The sequence below is a fragment of the Heptranchias perlo genome, chromosome 2, assembly GCF_035084215.1.
Source record: "Heptranchias perlo isolate sHepPer1 chromosome 2, sHepPer1.hap1, whole genome shotgun sequence".
Classification (NCBI taxonomy): domain Eukaryota; kingdom Metazoa; phylum Chordata; class Chondrichthyes; order Hexanchiformes; family Hexanchidae; genus Heptranchias; species Heptranchias perlo.
The window spans coordinates 77,596,332-77,611,474 of NC_090326.1; the positions used below are offsets into that span (position 1 = coordinate 77,596,332).

The window sequence follows — 15,143 nt, forward strand, 5'->3', positions numbered from 1 at the left end:
TAAAACTGTTTTACCAAAATTACACTCTGCTAAATTGGAATCCATTTAATGTAAATGTAACATGCCTGATCAGAGCATCCATATTCATAAGCTTTCTCTATTTTAAACACTCAACCATCGTTTCGTCCCACTGATATTTCCTGCACTTTCTCCTCAGGCTCACTGTTGCTTGGATGGACTGCATTGCTGTCCCAAATACCACTTCTGTTATATGAGAAAGCACCTCTGCATAAGGATATTTGCTTCATACAACTGGATCCAGCTCTCATCAGTCAAAAATGCTGAAGAATCTGAAAATTTTTAAACCCTACCTGGCCATTTAAAGCCACCCTGGCCAAATTCACAAAGGAAGCATGCTTTCGTTATCTCTATTTTGCAGCTATAAATGTGTTGGCTGTTGGGATCAGCACAGATTCAGCTATCTTGCTATTTGTTTCTTAATTACTTTTTGTCAGAAATTTTCAGTAATCAAATTTCAAACATTTATCTTTTACTTGGCTATTTTTAAAAAATGCCAGTCTTGTTCCTTTACTAGAATTTATCTTGGGTAATATAATCAGATTGTTAACTTTATGACTGTTTTTTGTTTTAAGATAACTTAAATGACTTAAAATAACTTCATGGCATGTTAGCAGCAAAAAACATGCATCCCACTAATCGCTATTAAACAAGCATCGAAAATATGGCATGGTTGATTTAATTATTTTGACTTAAAAATGTTAATTTTCTTTATTTGGAAATGGATACGGTGGATCTATTCTGTCTCTTTTGTTGTTCATACTATCCATAAATTATTATATTATAAAGTCACCAAGGGGCATGGTAGGTGAGATTAAAACCATTCAATGAGATGACATAGAATCATGAATATTGCAGCACAAAATGAGACCCTAATCTACACCAGTGTTTTTCTTCACATGACCCACCAAATCATATACTTATTCACCACACCCTTTACTGTTCCTCTTTTTTTTAAGCAATCTTTAAAAAAAAATGGGCCAGGAAATTCCTTCAAGCTGTTTCCGCTCTGCCTCCATAACTTTGCAGGAAGTGTGGCAAAAACCCTGTTCCAACTAAGTTACGGCATCACAGGGGCAGCAGCTCTGAGGAACTTTCCAGCGTGGATTTTGCTTCAACAATGATTCGTGGCCGAGATTTCCACATTCTAACCACTCTCTGTGAAGATTTTTTTTCTGATCTCTCTTTGATCCTATTTCTGATTATCTTAAATTTGCGGCCTTCCACCAACCAGTGAAATCAATCTATCACTATTTATCTTATCATAACCCTTCATAATCTTTAAGATTGCTATCTGGTAACACCTTAATCTCCCCACCTTCTAAGCTCAAATGAAAAAAATCTTTAACTTCTCAAGTCTCCCTTTATAATAGTAACCCTTCAACTTCGGTAAGATGAAGTGTATTTATGCTGCACCTTTCCATTGTTTTTGAATCCTTCTATAATGGGGTGTTCAAAACTGCACACAACATTCCAATTGTGGCCTAAGGTCTTGCTAAAATTCAACATTGCTTTCTTGCTTTTGTATTCCATAGCCTTGATTTTCTGAAGGGGTTTTACATCTGATTTTGGGAGGTTTCAAAAAGAGTGAGAGCATGAAGTTGGGTGAGAATGTGTTATGCTATATCCCTGCCCACAAAAACATTTTGCAAGTTTTCACCCGAAGCTACAGTGGGGATGGCAGCATCTGCGTAAATATAATTATAAGGAATCTTACAACACCAGGTTATAGTCCAACTGTTTTATTTGAAAATCACAAGCTTTCGGAGGCTTTCTCCTTCGTCAGGTGAGTGTGGGAGTCCCACACTCACCTGATGAAGGAGAAAGCCTCCGAAAGCTTGTGATTTTCAAATAAAACAGTTGGACTATAACCTGGTGTTGTAAGATTCCTTACATTTGTCAACCCCAGTCCATCACCGGCATCTCCACATCATAAATATAATTAGGCAAATTCAAACAATGAGGTGCTGATGCCAAACATTACATTTTGCAATTTGCTGCCCATAGTAAGTATGCTGATATACAACAGGCATCCAGCGTTGCTAGGCAGCCACATTAAGGCATTTCTTAACTTTTTAAAATTTCTTCCAAATGCAACATCAACATTGGGCTTTCTGTCATTTGCTGTGGAGCTTCAGCTTATGACTGTGACACAGTCATCAGAAGAGAGTATATTTTTTTCCTTCAGGAAAACTCTCCTCTCTATGTTATTTGGGAAACAAGAGGAGTGCAAGGAGGCCAGGCTGGCCAGGCAGCACAGGAACTATTTGACACTCACCTGCTGGTAGCCTCCCACCAGGATAAACAGGCCAAGGCTCCTCTAACTCCAACTAAACCAGAAGTAATGCTTGCAGAAGCTGCACTTTGCAAAAGAAGCCAGCAGGGAGTTACACCACATAGAGTTACATAGAGTCTACAGCACAGGAACAGGCCATTCAGCCCAACTTGTCTATGCCGGCATTTATGCTCCATACGAACCTCCTCCCACCCCTCTTCATCTAACCCTATCAGCATATCCTCCTATTCCTTTTTTCCTCATGTGTTTATCTAGCTTCCCCTTAAATGCAACTATGCTAGTCGCCTCAACTACTCCTTGTGATAGCGAGTTCCACATTCTTACAACTCTTTTGGTAAAGACGTTTCTCCTGAATTCCCTATTGGATTTATTAGTAACTATCTTACATTTATGACCTCTAGTTTTGGACACCACCACAAGTGGAAACATTTTCTCTACGTCTACCTTATTATACCTTTCATTATCTTAAAGGCCTCTATCAGGTCATCCCTCAGTCTTCGGCCACAACTGGAGTATTGTGTCCAGTTCTGGGCACCGCACTTTAGAAAGATGTGAAGGCCTTACAGAGGGTGCAGAGGAGATTTAGTAGAATGATTCCAGGGATGAGGGACTTAAATTACGTGGATAGACTGGAGAAGCTGGGATTGTTCTCCTTGGAACAGAGAAGGTTCAGAGGAGATTTGATAGAGGTGTTCAAAATCATGAAGGGTCTAGACAGAGTGGATAGAGAGAAACTGTTCCCATTGGCGAAAAGGTCAAGAACCAGAGGGCATAGATTTAAGGTGATTGACGAAAGAACCAAAGGTGATATGAGGAAGAACTTTTTTACACAGCGAGTGGTTAGAATCTGGAATGCACTGCCCGAGGGAGTGGTGGAGGCAGATTCAATCATGGCCTTCAAAAGGGAACAGGATAAATACTTGAAACTAAAAAATGTGCCGGGCTACAGAGATAGGGCGGGGCAGTGGGACTAGCTGGATTGCTCATGCATAGAGCCGGCGCGGATTTGATGGGCTGAATGGCCTCCTTTCGTGCTGTAACTTTTTATGATTCTATGATTCTCCTTTTTAGAGAAAAGAGCATCAGCCTGTTCAGCCTTTCCTGATAAGAATATCCTCTCAGCTCTGGTATCATCCTTGTGAATCTTTTTTTGCACCTTCTCCAGTGCCTCTATATCCTTTTTTAATATGGAGACCAGAACCGTTCATTATTCCAAGTGTGCTCTAACCAAGGTTCTACACAAGTTTAACATTACGTCTCTACTTTTCAATTCTATCCCTCTAGAAATGAACCCAGTGCTTGGTTTGCTTTTTTTATAGCCTTACGTAGGACATTTAGGACTGAGATGAGGAGAAATGTCTTCACTCAGAGGGTGGTGAACCTGTGAAATTCTCTACCACAAAAAGCTGTGGAGGCCAAGTCACTGAATATATTTAAGAAGGAGCTAGATAGATTTCTAGACACAAAAGGCATCAAGGGGTATGGGGAGAGAGCAGGAATATGGTATTGAGGCAGAGGATCAGCCATGATCATATTGAATGGCGGAGCAGGCTCGAAGGCCGAATGGCCTAGTTCTGCTCCTATTTTCTATGTTTATGAATCCTGCGTCATTACTTTTAATGATTTGTGTATCAGTACACTTATTTCCACATGCTTCAGCTGGACCTGCAGATCACCTCCACCACAGACACTGCACTGCCAGTGGCTACGAAGGTCACCACTGCCCTGAGTTTTTAGGGTCATTTCAGGCTGTATATCGGCACATCTGCAACATTAACCAATCAGCTATGTACAGGTGCATCAAGGAAGCCAAAGATGCATTCTTTGCTGGAGCTAGCTTGCACAACAGTTTCTCCATGAACCTCTGGCATTAGAGTATCTTGTATTTTATATACAAAGGAATTGACTTTATCAGTAATGTAATATGGACCCTGCCATTTGGACGCTAGCTTCTGTTCCAGAGAGGCATATGCCAGAAGTATCACCCGGTCTCCTACTCACCAATCCTTTTCTCTGACCCCTGTATCAACATATGCTTTTGCCTTTCTCTGAGATTTCCCTAACTCTTTGGCCGCAAACAAGTGTTAGATACTGCTTAGATACACCTTAGATACTGCTTTAGTTCTGTTAACTCTGTTGCTACTTTGTGTACCCAAGTCAATTCACAGATGTTCTGGAGTTCTCATTACTCTACCAGTCATCACCTCGAAATGACTATATTTAGTAGATCCCTAATGGGTAACTGATAGCCATCAAAACTGTAGGTACGAAGCTGTCTCAATTTTTGCCATTTAGGGCTGCGAATTTCCTCAACATAATCTTAATGGTTCTGTTAGCCCTTTCTACTTGCCCAGATGATTACGGATGATAAGGAAAATGGAATTTCTGTTTGATCCCCAAATCCTGTAAGCAAGATTTTGTTACCTGACTGGTGAAATGTGTCCTTGATTCAACTCAATGGATGAAGGGGGACTGCATCTGGTGAAAACCTGTCCCACCAGGATTCAAGCAGTGCTACATAGAATTTACAACACAGAAACAGGCCATTCGGCCCAACTAGTCGACGCCGGTGTTTATGCTCCACACGATGCTCCTCCCACCCTACTTCATCTCACGCTATCTGTGTAACCTTCTATTTGTTTCTCCCTCATGTGTTTATCTAGCTTCACCTTAAATGCATCTTTGTCATTTGCCTCAACTACTCCTTGTGATAGCAAGTTCCACATTCTCACCACTCTCTGAGTAAAGAAATTTCTCCTGAATTCCTTATTGGATTTATAGCCCCTAGTTTTGGACTCCCCCACAAGTGGAAACATCTTCTCTATGTCTATCCTATCAAACCCCTTCATAATTTTAAAGACCTCTCTTAGGTCACCCATCAGCCTTCTCTTTTCTAGAGAAAAGAGCCCCAGCCTGTTCAATCTTTCCTGATAGTTAGAACCTCAGGGCACCTCAAATGAAAATGATGGTAGCGGGCAGTAACTGCTCTAGACTTTAGAGGGTAAATGTTTTGACTTTGTTAGGTGTGGTATTATTTTTCATTGGGAAAGCCTCCACCCATGTAGAAAACAATTCAGTAATCACTAGAATAGGAGGGTGAAAAGCCTTGACTTATCTTGGCTACCCTTGGGAGATCATTGAATCTCTTCCTGCACTGTGAGACAATTCTTGGAATGGTGCAGATTGCACAGACAGCTTCTGCCACCTCCCTCCATACAGCCTGAACTACCATCAATGGGGCTTCCTGCCCTTAGTGCCTAACAGTTGATCCCTTCTGGCCCTGATTTTGGCCAGCAACACCTTCGCAGATGCATTTGAAAATCTGGGGATCCTTGCTGCTGCTAAGCCTCCTCATGGTTGCTGCTCCTTGAGATGTCTTGCACTCTTTGCTGCTGAAAAACAGATATCCTCTTTTAACTGGTTGCAACCTTTTAGCCATAGATTTACATGAGTGGGGAGTAGTCCCGCTCTGCCACTAACCCACCAATGACACAGAGTAGAAGAATTCTGAGTTGATATTGCCATGATGATATACAGTAACACTCAAGTGTCAGCATGCAGCACAGTTGATGCATTAACATGTATATCAATCATGCAGCTACATTAGATGGGATGATTACTTTGGTCTGAATACATGCAATGATGTGAGTTATGGAACACTTCCATGGGACAGCTAGGCAACTGGTACTAAGTGTACCCTATGCATAATGGGCAGTGATGGCAAGCGTGAAGGTACTTTAAACTGAGTGAAAGCAGGTAATTCAAAAGTCATAGGTGCTTAGTTCATGGAATTAATGGATAACCCATTTTCACTGACCTGGTAAGGTCCTTCACTTTTCTCCTGCATTCCCTCCAGCAATGCTGTTCATGGCATTCATCCTGTTTCTCCACTCCTATCTTTCCCTTTGTGCATCTCACTTGGAGGTACTCAGGTGCTCCATCCCCAAGACCATCCTCTCCTATGCATCACTTCCTCCAACAGAATTTCTATGACCCCATCACAGAAGTAGAGTATTCTGAGAACTGATGAAATCCTTCAAAATATTCCTTCAACAAGCAACATTTTATAGGAACATAGGAACAGGAGTAGGCCATTCAGCTCCTCAAACCTGTTCCGCCATTCGATTAGATATAGCTGATCTATACCTCAACTCCATTTACCTGCCTTTGACCCATGTCCCTTCATCCCTTACCTAACAAAAATCTATTGATCTCAGTCTTGAAAGCTCCAATTGTCCCAGCATCCACAGTCTTTTGGGACAGAGAATTCCAGATTTCTACTACCCTTTGTGTGAAAAATTGCTTCCTGATTTCACTCCTGAATGGCCTAGCTCTAATATTAAAATCATGTCCCCTCGTTCTTCATTCCCCCATTGGAGGAAATAGTTTCTCTGTACCTACCCTATCGAATCCTTTTTACATTTTAAACACCTCGATCAGATCACCCCTCAATCTTCTATATTCAAGCCATTTTATGCAACCTGTCCTCACAATTTAACCCTTTAAGCCCCAATATCATTCTAATGAATCTGCACGGCACCCCCTCCAGGGCCAATATATCCTTCCTGAGGTGCGGTACCCAAAACTGAACACAGTACTTCAGATGGGGTCTGACCAAGGCTGTATACAACTGAAGCATAACTTCCTCCACTTAGTGATCAACTGTCAGCCAATTCCTAGATTATTGAGTAATCTTTAGACAGAAGTGAAAAAAAGACAATGGGGGTAATTTTGACTTTAGGTGATAGTATAAAACAGGGTGATAGTGAATCAGCAGCCTGATTTAAGCTCTCCCGATTTTCATTTCCATTTAAGTCATCTTTACCTCTCTTCTTTCTTGCTTTAATACCTTTCTTAAAATAGATCTTTTGACCAAGTTTTTGGTGACATCTATTAATCTCTCCTACCACAGTTTGACACATTTTCCCCTCTGTATTTTTCCTGCATTAAAGATACTTTCTAAACTCAAGTTGTTGTTGTTGTCCCACTTTGTGATTCACCCCAGAGAGCTGTGCTGGTGCTGGGACACTCACTGTAGAAAAATGATCTTTTGCTCATTTCAGGCCTTTTGGATCATGAAATGGGAAGGGTAAATTTTAGCATTTAAATGACTTGTTAGGGAACCAAGGGTCTAGTGAGAGGGAGGAACTGAAGGAAACCAGTATTAGTAAAAAAATAGTGCTAGGGAAATTAATGGGATTAAAGACTGACAAATCCCCAGGGCCTGATAATCTACATCCCAGAGTACTAAAGGAAGTGGCCCTGGAAATAGTGGATGCATTGGTGATCATCTTCCAAAATTTCTATAGACTCTGGAACAGTTCCTACAGATTGGAGGGTGGCAAATGTAACCCCACTATTTAAAAAAGGAGGGAGAGAAAAAACAGGGAATTACAGACCAGTTAGCCTAACATCAGTAGTGGGGAAAATGCTAGTGTCTATTATAAAAGATGTGATAACAGAACACTTGGAAGGCATTAACAGGATTGGACAAAGTCAGCATGGGTTTATGAAAGGGAAATCATGCTTAACAAATCTACTGGAGTTTTTTGAGGATGTAACTAGTAGAATAGATAGGGGAGAACCAGTAGTTGTGGTGTACTTGGATTTTCAGAAGGCTTTTGATAAGGTCCCACACAAGAGGTTAGTGTGCAAAATTAAAGCACATGGGATTGGGGGGAATATACTGGCATGGATTGAGAATTGGTTGACAGATAGGAAACAGAGAGTAGGAATAAACGGGTCTTTTTCCGGGTGGCAGCCAGTGACTAGTGGGGTACCGCAGGGATCAGTGCTTGGCCCCAGCTATTCACAATATATATCAATGATTTGGATGAGGGAACTAAATGTAACATTTCCAAGTTTGCGGACAACACAAAGCTGGGGTGGAATGTGAGCTGTGAGGAGGATGCAAAGAGGCTCCAATGTGATTTAGACAAGTTGGGTGAGTGGGCAAGAACATGGCAGATGCACTATAACTTGGATAAATGTGAGGTTATCCACTTTGGTTGTAAAATCAGAAAGGCAGTTTATTATCTGAATGGTGATAGATTGGGAAAAGGGGAGGTACAACGAGACCTGGGTGTCCTTGTACACCAGTCGCTGAAAGCGAGCATTCAGGTGCAGCAAGCAGTTAGGAAGGCGAATGGTATGTTGGCCTTCATTGCAAGAGGATTTGAATACAGGAGCAGGGATGTCTTACTGCAGTTGTACAGGGCCTTGGTGAGACCACATCTGGAGTATTGTGTGCAGTTTTGGTCACCTTATCCGAGGAAGGATATCCTTGCCATGGAGGGAGTGCAACGAAGGTTTACCAGACTGATTCCTGGAATGGCAGAACTGACGTATGAGGAGAGATTGGGTCGACTAGGCCTATATTCACTAGAGTTTAGAGGAATGAGAGGTGATCTCATCGAAACATATAAAATTCTAACAGGACTAGACAGACTAGATGCATGGAGGATGTTCCTGATGGCTGGGGAGTCCAGAACCAGGGGTCACAGTCTCAGGATACGGGGTATGCCATTTAGAACCGAGATGAGGAGAAATTTCTTCATCAGAGGGTGGTGAGCCTGTAGAATTCTTTACTACAGAAGGCAGTGGAGGCCAAGTCATTAGATGTATTTAAGAAGGAGCTAGATATATTTCTTAATGCTAAAGGGATCAAGGATATATGGGGAAAAAGCGGGAACAGGGTACTGAGTTAAGACGATCAGCCATGATCATTTTGAATGGCCTACTCTCGCTCCTATCTTCTATGTTTCTATGACTTATTTCTGATGTTAAAGTTTTTTTGCTGTAGATTTTTTCTGAACTATATTACAACACTGCATTTCTATGCAAAGTTAAAAAAAATCCACAATTTTTAGATTTAAATATGCAGTCAGATTTTAGATTGTTTTGTGAGATTTTAAGGGGAAAACTGGCACCTAAACTCAGCCAACACTCTGCCCCTTCGCCTCTCGATGACGTCACCAGCGCCTCCCCTCGCCTAGCGCCGGGAGGCAACATCCCGGCTTTCTACTGGACCGCGTTGCTGGGCGTTGCCAGGGTTACGGTTGGCATTGGTCACAGACAGAGACAGAGACGGGGAAGGCAGCGGTGGTGTTGAGGGGCGGGCGGCCGAATCAGAGCAACAATGTCGAGGATACGGCCCTTGGATATGAGCAGGAAACAGTACCAGCAAATGGCCGATACCCTCTGCATACTCACCAAGCGATGTAAGTGAACAAGGGGGCCGCTGGGCCCCGGGCCCCGGCCCGGAGACCGACCGCTCGCTGGCTGGCTGGCACACGATGCAGCCCCACGATGCAGCCCGGTATCTCCAGGGACGGTAACTCAAATCCCCATTGAGGGATGTTCGAGTATCACAGCCGGTCGCCCCTGTGCCGGTTCCGTTTAATGTTTGTATCTGCTCCCTTAACAGTGCCAATCGCTAATTTTAACATGGAGCATCGATCTAAATACGTGTTTCTTTTGTAATCCATATTGATCAATACATTCAATTCCATGTCAATAATATAGTGCATCAGTAAAAATTTGTTGAGGGGACCAGTGTAAAATTGGTCTATTGAAAGAGTTAAGACGACTATTCGAGACCGTGCGGCTGCAGCTGCTCTGAATTTAAAGGCAGCAATAGCTGAGAAATGAATTATTAAGTAATTAATTCGTACGGATCTAGGTTGAAACTTCAGTGCTGTACTGAGGGATTGCTGCACCGTCAGAGGTGCAGTCTTTCAGATGAGATGTTAAGCTGATGCTTCGCCAGCCCTCTCAGGTCCCATAAAAGATTCCATGACGCCATTGGAAGAAGAGCAGGTTCTCCCTGTGTCTTGGCCGCCATGTATCCTTCAAGCATCACCACCAAAAACAGATTAGCTGGTCATTTATTTCATTGCGTTTGTAGGATGTTGCTGTGTGCACATTGGTTGATGTGTTTCCCTGTATTACAATATGCTTCAAAAGTACTTGATTGGCTATAAAGTGCTTTGGGGCATCCTGAAGTCGCGAAAGGCGCTATATAAATGCAAGCCTTTCTACGTGGGAGGATCTGTTTTAATTTCTATGTTATTAGGCTTGTCCGGGTATAGGTATGTTTTATCCACTTGATTAGGACTGGATTAACAGAAATAATTATCAAATGACTACAAGTTCCAGTTTTAGATGTTAATTTCTGCATGTAACTCACATGAATAACAGATAACGCAATAGAAATTGTACCCCAGACATCCAGTTATTTGGCTGAGATTTTTCTTGTGTTAAGTTTCTTTTTGATAATTTAAACTTTCTCGATTTTTAGCAATTGCTCAAATTCTACATCTGTCAGGAAGATCATATAACGATAAAGTTGCAGTGCAACTTTTGTCAATAATAAAGAGAGCATAGATGCATGCAAAAGGTGCTGATGCAAAAATGTGAAGTTAAGCCTGGCAATGTTTATACCATTTCTTTGAGATCAGTGTAAACTTTCGATCAGGCCAAAGAAAGAATTGCCAGAGAAGTGGTAATTCATAGAATCATAGAAGTTACAACATGGAAACAGGCCCTTCGGCCCAACATGTCCATGTTGCCCAGTTTATACCACTAAGCTAGTCCCAATTGCCTGCACTTGGCCCATATCCCTCTATACCCATCTTACCCATGTAACTGTCCAAATGCTTTTCAAAAGACAAAATTGTACCCGCCTCTACTACTGCCTCTGGCAGCTCGTTCCAGACACTCACCACCCTTTGAGTGAAAAAATTGCCCCTCTGGACCCTTTTGTATCTCTCCCCTCTCACCTTAAATCTATGTCCCCTCGTTATAGACTCGCCTACCTTAGGGAAAAGATTTTGACTATCTACCTTATCTATGCCCCTCATTATTTTATAGACTTCTATAAGATCACCCCTTAACCTCCTACTCTCCAGGGAAAAAAGTCCCAGTCTATCTAACCTCTCCCTATAAGTCAAACCATCAAGTCCCAGTAGCATCCTAGTAAATCTTTTCTGCACTCTTTCTAGTTTAATAATATCCTTTCTATAATAGGGTGACCAGAACTGTACACAGTATTCCAAGTGTGGCCTTACTAATGTCCTGTACAACTTCAACAAGACATCCCAACTCCTGTATTCAATGTTCTGACCAATGAAACCAAGCATGCCGAATGCCTTCTTCACCACCCTATCCACCTGTGACTCCACTTTCAAGGAGCTATGAACCTGTACTCTTAGATCTCTTTGTTCTATAACTCTCCCCAATGCCCTACCATTAACGGAGTAGGTCCTGGCCCGATTCGATCTACCAAAATGCATCACCTCACATTTATCTAAATTAAACTCCATCTGCCATTCATCGGCCCACTGGCCCAATTTATCAAGATCCCGTTGCAATCCTAGATAACCTTCTTCACTGTCCACAATGCCACCAATCTTGGTGTCATCTGCAAACTTACTAACCATGCCTCCTAAATTCTCATCCAAATCATTAATATAAATAACAAATAACAGCGGACCCAGCACCGATCCCTGAGGCACACCACTGGTCACAGGCCTCCAGTTTGAAAAACAACCCTCTACAAATACCCTCTGTCTTCTGTCGTCAATCCAATTTTGTATCCAATTGGCTACCTCACCTTGGATCCCGTGAGATTTAACCTTATGTAACAGCCTACCATGCGGTACCTTGTCAAAGGCTTTGCTGAAGTCCATGTAGACCACGTCTACTGCACAGCCCTCATCTATCTTCTTGGTTACCCCTTCAAAAAACTCAATCAAATTCGTGAGACATGATTTTCCTCTCACAAAACCATGCTGACTGTTTCTAATTAGTCTCTGCCTCTCCAAATGCCTGTAGATCCTGTCCCTCAGAATACCCTCTAACAACTTACCCACTACAGATGTCAGGCTCACCGGTCTGTAGTTCCCAGGCTTTTCCCTGCCGCCCTTCTTAAACAAAGGCACAACATTTGCTACCCTCCAATCTTCAGGCACCTCACCTGTAGGTGTCGATTCAAATATCTCTGCTAGGGCACCCGCAATTTCCTCCCTAACCTCCCATAACGTCCTGGGATACATTTCATCAGGTCCCAGAGATTTATCTACCTTGATGCGCGTTAAGACTTCCAGCACCTCCCTCTCTGTAATATGTACACTCCTCAAGACATCACTATTTATTTCCCCAAGTTCCCTAACATCCATGCCTTTCTCAACCGTAAATACCGATGTGAAATATTCATTCAGGATCTCACCCATCTCTTGTGGTTCCGCACATAGATGACCTTGTTGATCCTTGAGGCCCTACTCTCTCCCTAGTTACTCTTTTGCCCTTTATGTATTTGTAGAAGCTCTTTGGATTCTCCTTTGCCTTATCTGCCAAAGCAATCTCATGTCCCCTTTTTGCCCTCCTGATTTCTCTCTTAACTCTACTCCGGCAATCTCTATACTCTTCAAGGGATCCACTTGATCCCAGCTGCCTATGCATGTCATATGCCTCCTTCTTCTTTTTGACTAGGGCCTCAATCTCCCGAGTCATCCAAGGTTCCCTACTTCTACCAGTCTTGCCCTTCATTTTATAAGGAATGTGCTTACCCTGAACCCTGGTTAACACACTTTTGAAAGCCTCCCACTTACCAGACGTCCCTTGGCCTGCCAACAGAGTCTCCCAATCAACTTCTGAACGTTCCTGTCTAATACCATCAAAATTGGCCTTTCCCCAATTTAGAATTTTAACTTTTGGGCCAGACCTATCATTCTCCATTGCTATCTTAAAACTAATGGAATTATGATCACTGGTCACAAAGTGATCCCTCACTAACACTTCTGTCACCTGCCCTTCCTTATTTCCCAAGAGGAGGTCAAGTTTTGCTCCCTCTCTAGTCGGGCCATCCACATACTGAATGAGAAATTCCTCCTGAATACACTCAACAAATTTCTCTCCATCCAAGCCCCTAATGCTATGGCTGTCCCAGTCAATGTTGGGAAAGTTAAAGTCCCCTACTATTACCACCCTATTTTTCTTGCAGCTGTCTGTAATCTCCTTACATATTTGCTCCTCAATTTCCCGTTGACTATTTGGGGATCTGTAGTACAATCCTATCAAAGTGATCTCTCCCTTCTTATTTTTCAGTTCTACCCATATAGACTCTGTGGGCGAACCCTCGGATATATCCCCTCTCACTACTGCCGTGATGTTCTCCCTAATCAAGAACGCAACTCCCCCTCCTCTCTTACCTCCTGCTCTATCTTTCCTATAGCATCTGTACCCTGGAACATTGAGCTGCCAGTCCTGCCCCTCCCTTAGCCATGTTTCAGTAATAGCTATAACATCCCAGTCCCATGTACCTATCCATGCCCTGAGTTCATCTGCCTTGCCCATCAGACTTCTTGCATTGAAATAAATGCAGTTTAATCTAGACTTCCCTTGGTCTTTGCCCTGCTTTCTCAGACCATCTGTCCGGTCATGTTTTGTACACTCTCCCTTACTGCCTTTTGTTTCTGTCACCACTTTACTTCCCACTGACTTCCTGCATCGGTTCCCATCCCCCTGCCACATTAGTTTAAACCCTCCCCAACAGCACTAGCAAACACTCCCCCTAGGACATTGGTTCCAGTCCTGCCCAGATGCAGACTGTCCAATTTGTACTGGTCCCACCTCCCCCAGAACCGGTTCCAATGGCCCAGGAATTTGAATCCCTCCCTCTTGCACCATCTCTCAAGCCACGTATTCATCCTAGCTATCCTGTCATTCTTACTCTGACTAGCCCATGGCACTGGTAGCAATCCTGAGATTACTACCTTTGAGGTCCTACTCTTTAGTTTAACTCCTAACTCCCTAAATTCAGCTTCTAGGACCTCATCCCGTTTTTTACCTATATCGTTGGTGCCTATATGCACCACGACAACTGGCTGTTCACCCTCCCCCTCCAGAATGTCCTGCAGCCGCTCCGAGACTTCCCTGACCCTTGCACCAGGGAGGCAACATATCATCCTGGAGTCTCGGTTGCGTCCGCAGAAACGCCTGTCTATTCCCCTTACAATCGAGTCCCCTATCACTATAGCTCTGCCACTCTTTTTCCTGCCCTCCTGTGCAGCAGAGCCAGCCACAGTGCCATGAACCTGGTCACTGCCACCTTCCCCTGGTGAGCCATCTCCCCCAACAGTATCCAAAACGGTATACCTATTTTGGAGGGAGATGACCGCAGGGGACCCCTGCACTGCCTTCCTACTCTTCCTCTGTCTGTTGGTCACCCATTCACTATCTCCCTCAGTAATTTTTATCTGTGGTGTGACTAACTCACTGAACGTGCTATCCACGACTTTCTCAGCATCGCGGATGCTCCAAAGTGAGTCCATCCGCAGCTCCAGAGCCGTCAAGCGGTCAAACAGTAGCTGCAGCTGGACACACTTCCCGCAGGTGAAGGAACCAGGGACACAGGAAGGATCCCTGAATTCCCACATCCCACAAGAGGAACATGACACGGCCCTGGGATCTCCTGCTATGACTTAACCCTTAAGTTAGCTTCACAACAACTACAATGTCAAGAGAAAAAAAAAGGAAAGAAAAACTACTTACCACTCCCTTTAAGGAGTTTACTCCTTTAAATTATTCTTAAGTTAGAGAATGTTAACTGCACTAGGGACCTTGATTCATTAAAAAACGCTACTTGCTATAAGACCTGCAGACCTTACCTTTCTTTTTACTTTAGTTACTGTAGATAAGTAGAAATACTCACCTGAACCTACTCACCTGTATCGCGTCCCTTTCTGATTCCTGATGTCACTTCGAACTCCGTCGCAGCTCCCTCTGCTCCGATTCTCTCCTCTCAGCTGTTCTCAGCGCTCTGAAATCC

At 43.1% G+C, this 15,143-nt stretch overlaps 2 protein-coding genes across 7 annotated transcripts in view; both read left to right on the top strand.

The window, feature by feature from the left end:
• Positions 1-683, top strand: part of LOC137340614 (progranulin-like) — a 63,304-nt gene extending 62,621 nt beyond the window's left edge. For all 5 annotated transcript variants that reach the window (XM_068003220.1, XM_068003213.1, XM_068003186.1 and 2 more), the window contains one exon: positions 158-683. In XM_068003220.1, coding sequence (XP_067859321.1) covers positions 158-304 — 147 coding nt within the window. In that variant the 3' untranslated portion in view covers positions 305-683. The remainder of the gene's footprint in view (positions 1-157) is intronic.
• Positions 684-9,308: 8,625 nt separating this feature from the next.
• The window catches only part of clxn (calaxin), a 35,952-nt gene continuing 30,117 nt past the window's right edge, over positions 9,309-15,143 (top strand). For both annotated transcript variants that reach the window (XM_067998142.1, XM_067998149.1), the window contains exon 1: positions 9,309-9,534. In XM_067998142.1, the coding sequence (XP_067854243.1) occupies positions 9,453-9,534 (82 nt within the window). In that variant the 5' untranslated portion in view covers positions 9,309-9,452. The remainder of the gene's footprint in view (positions 9,535-15,143) is intronic.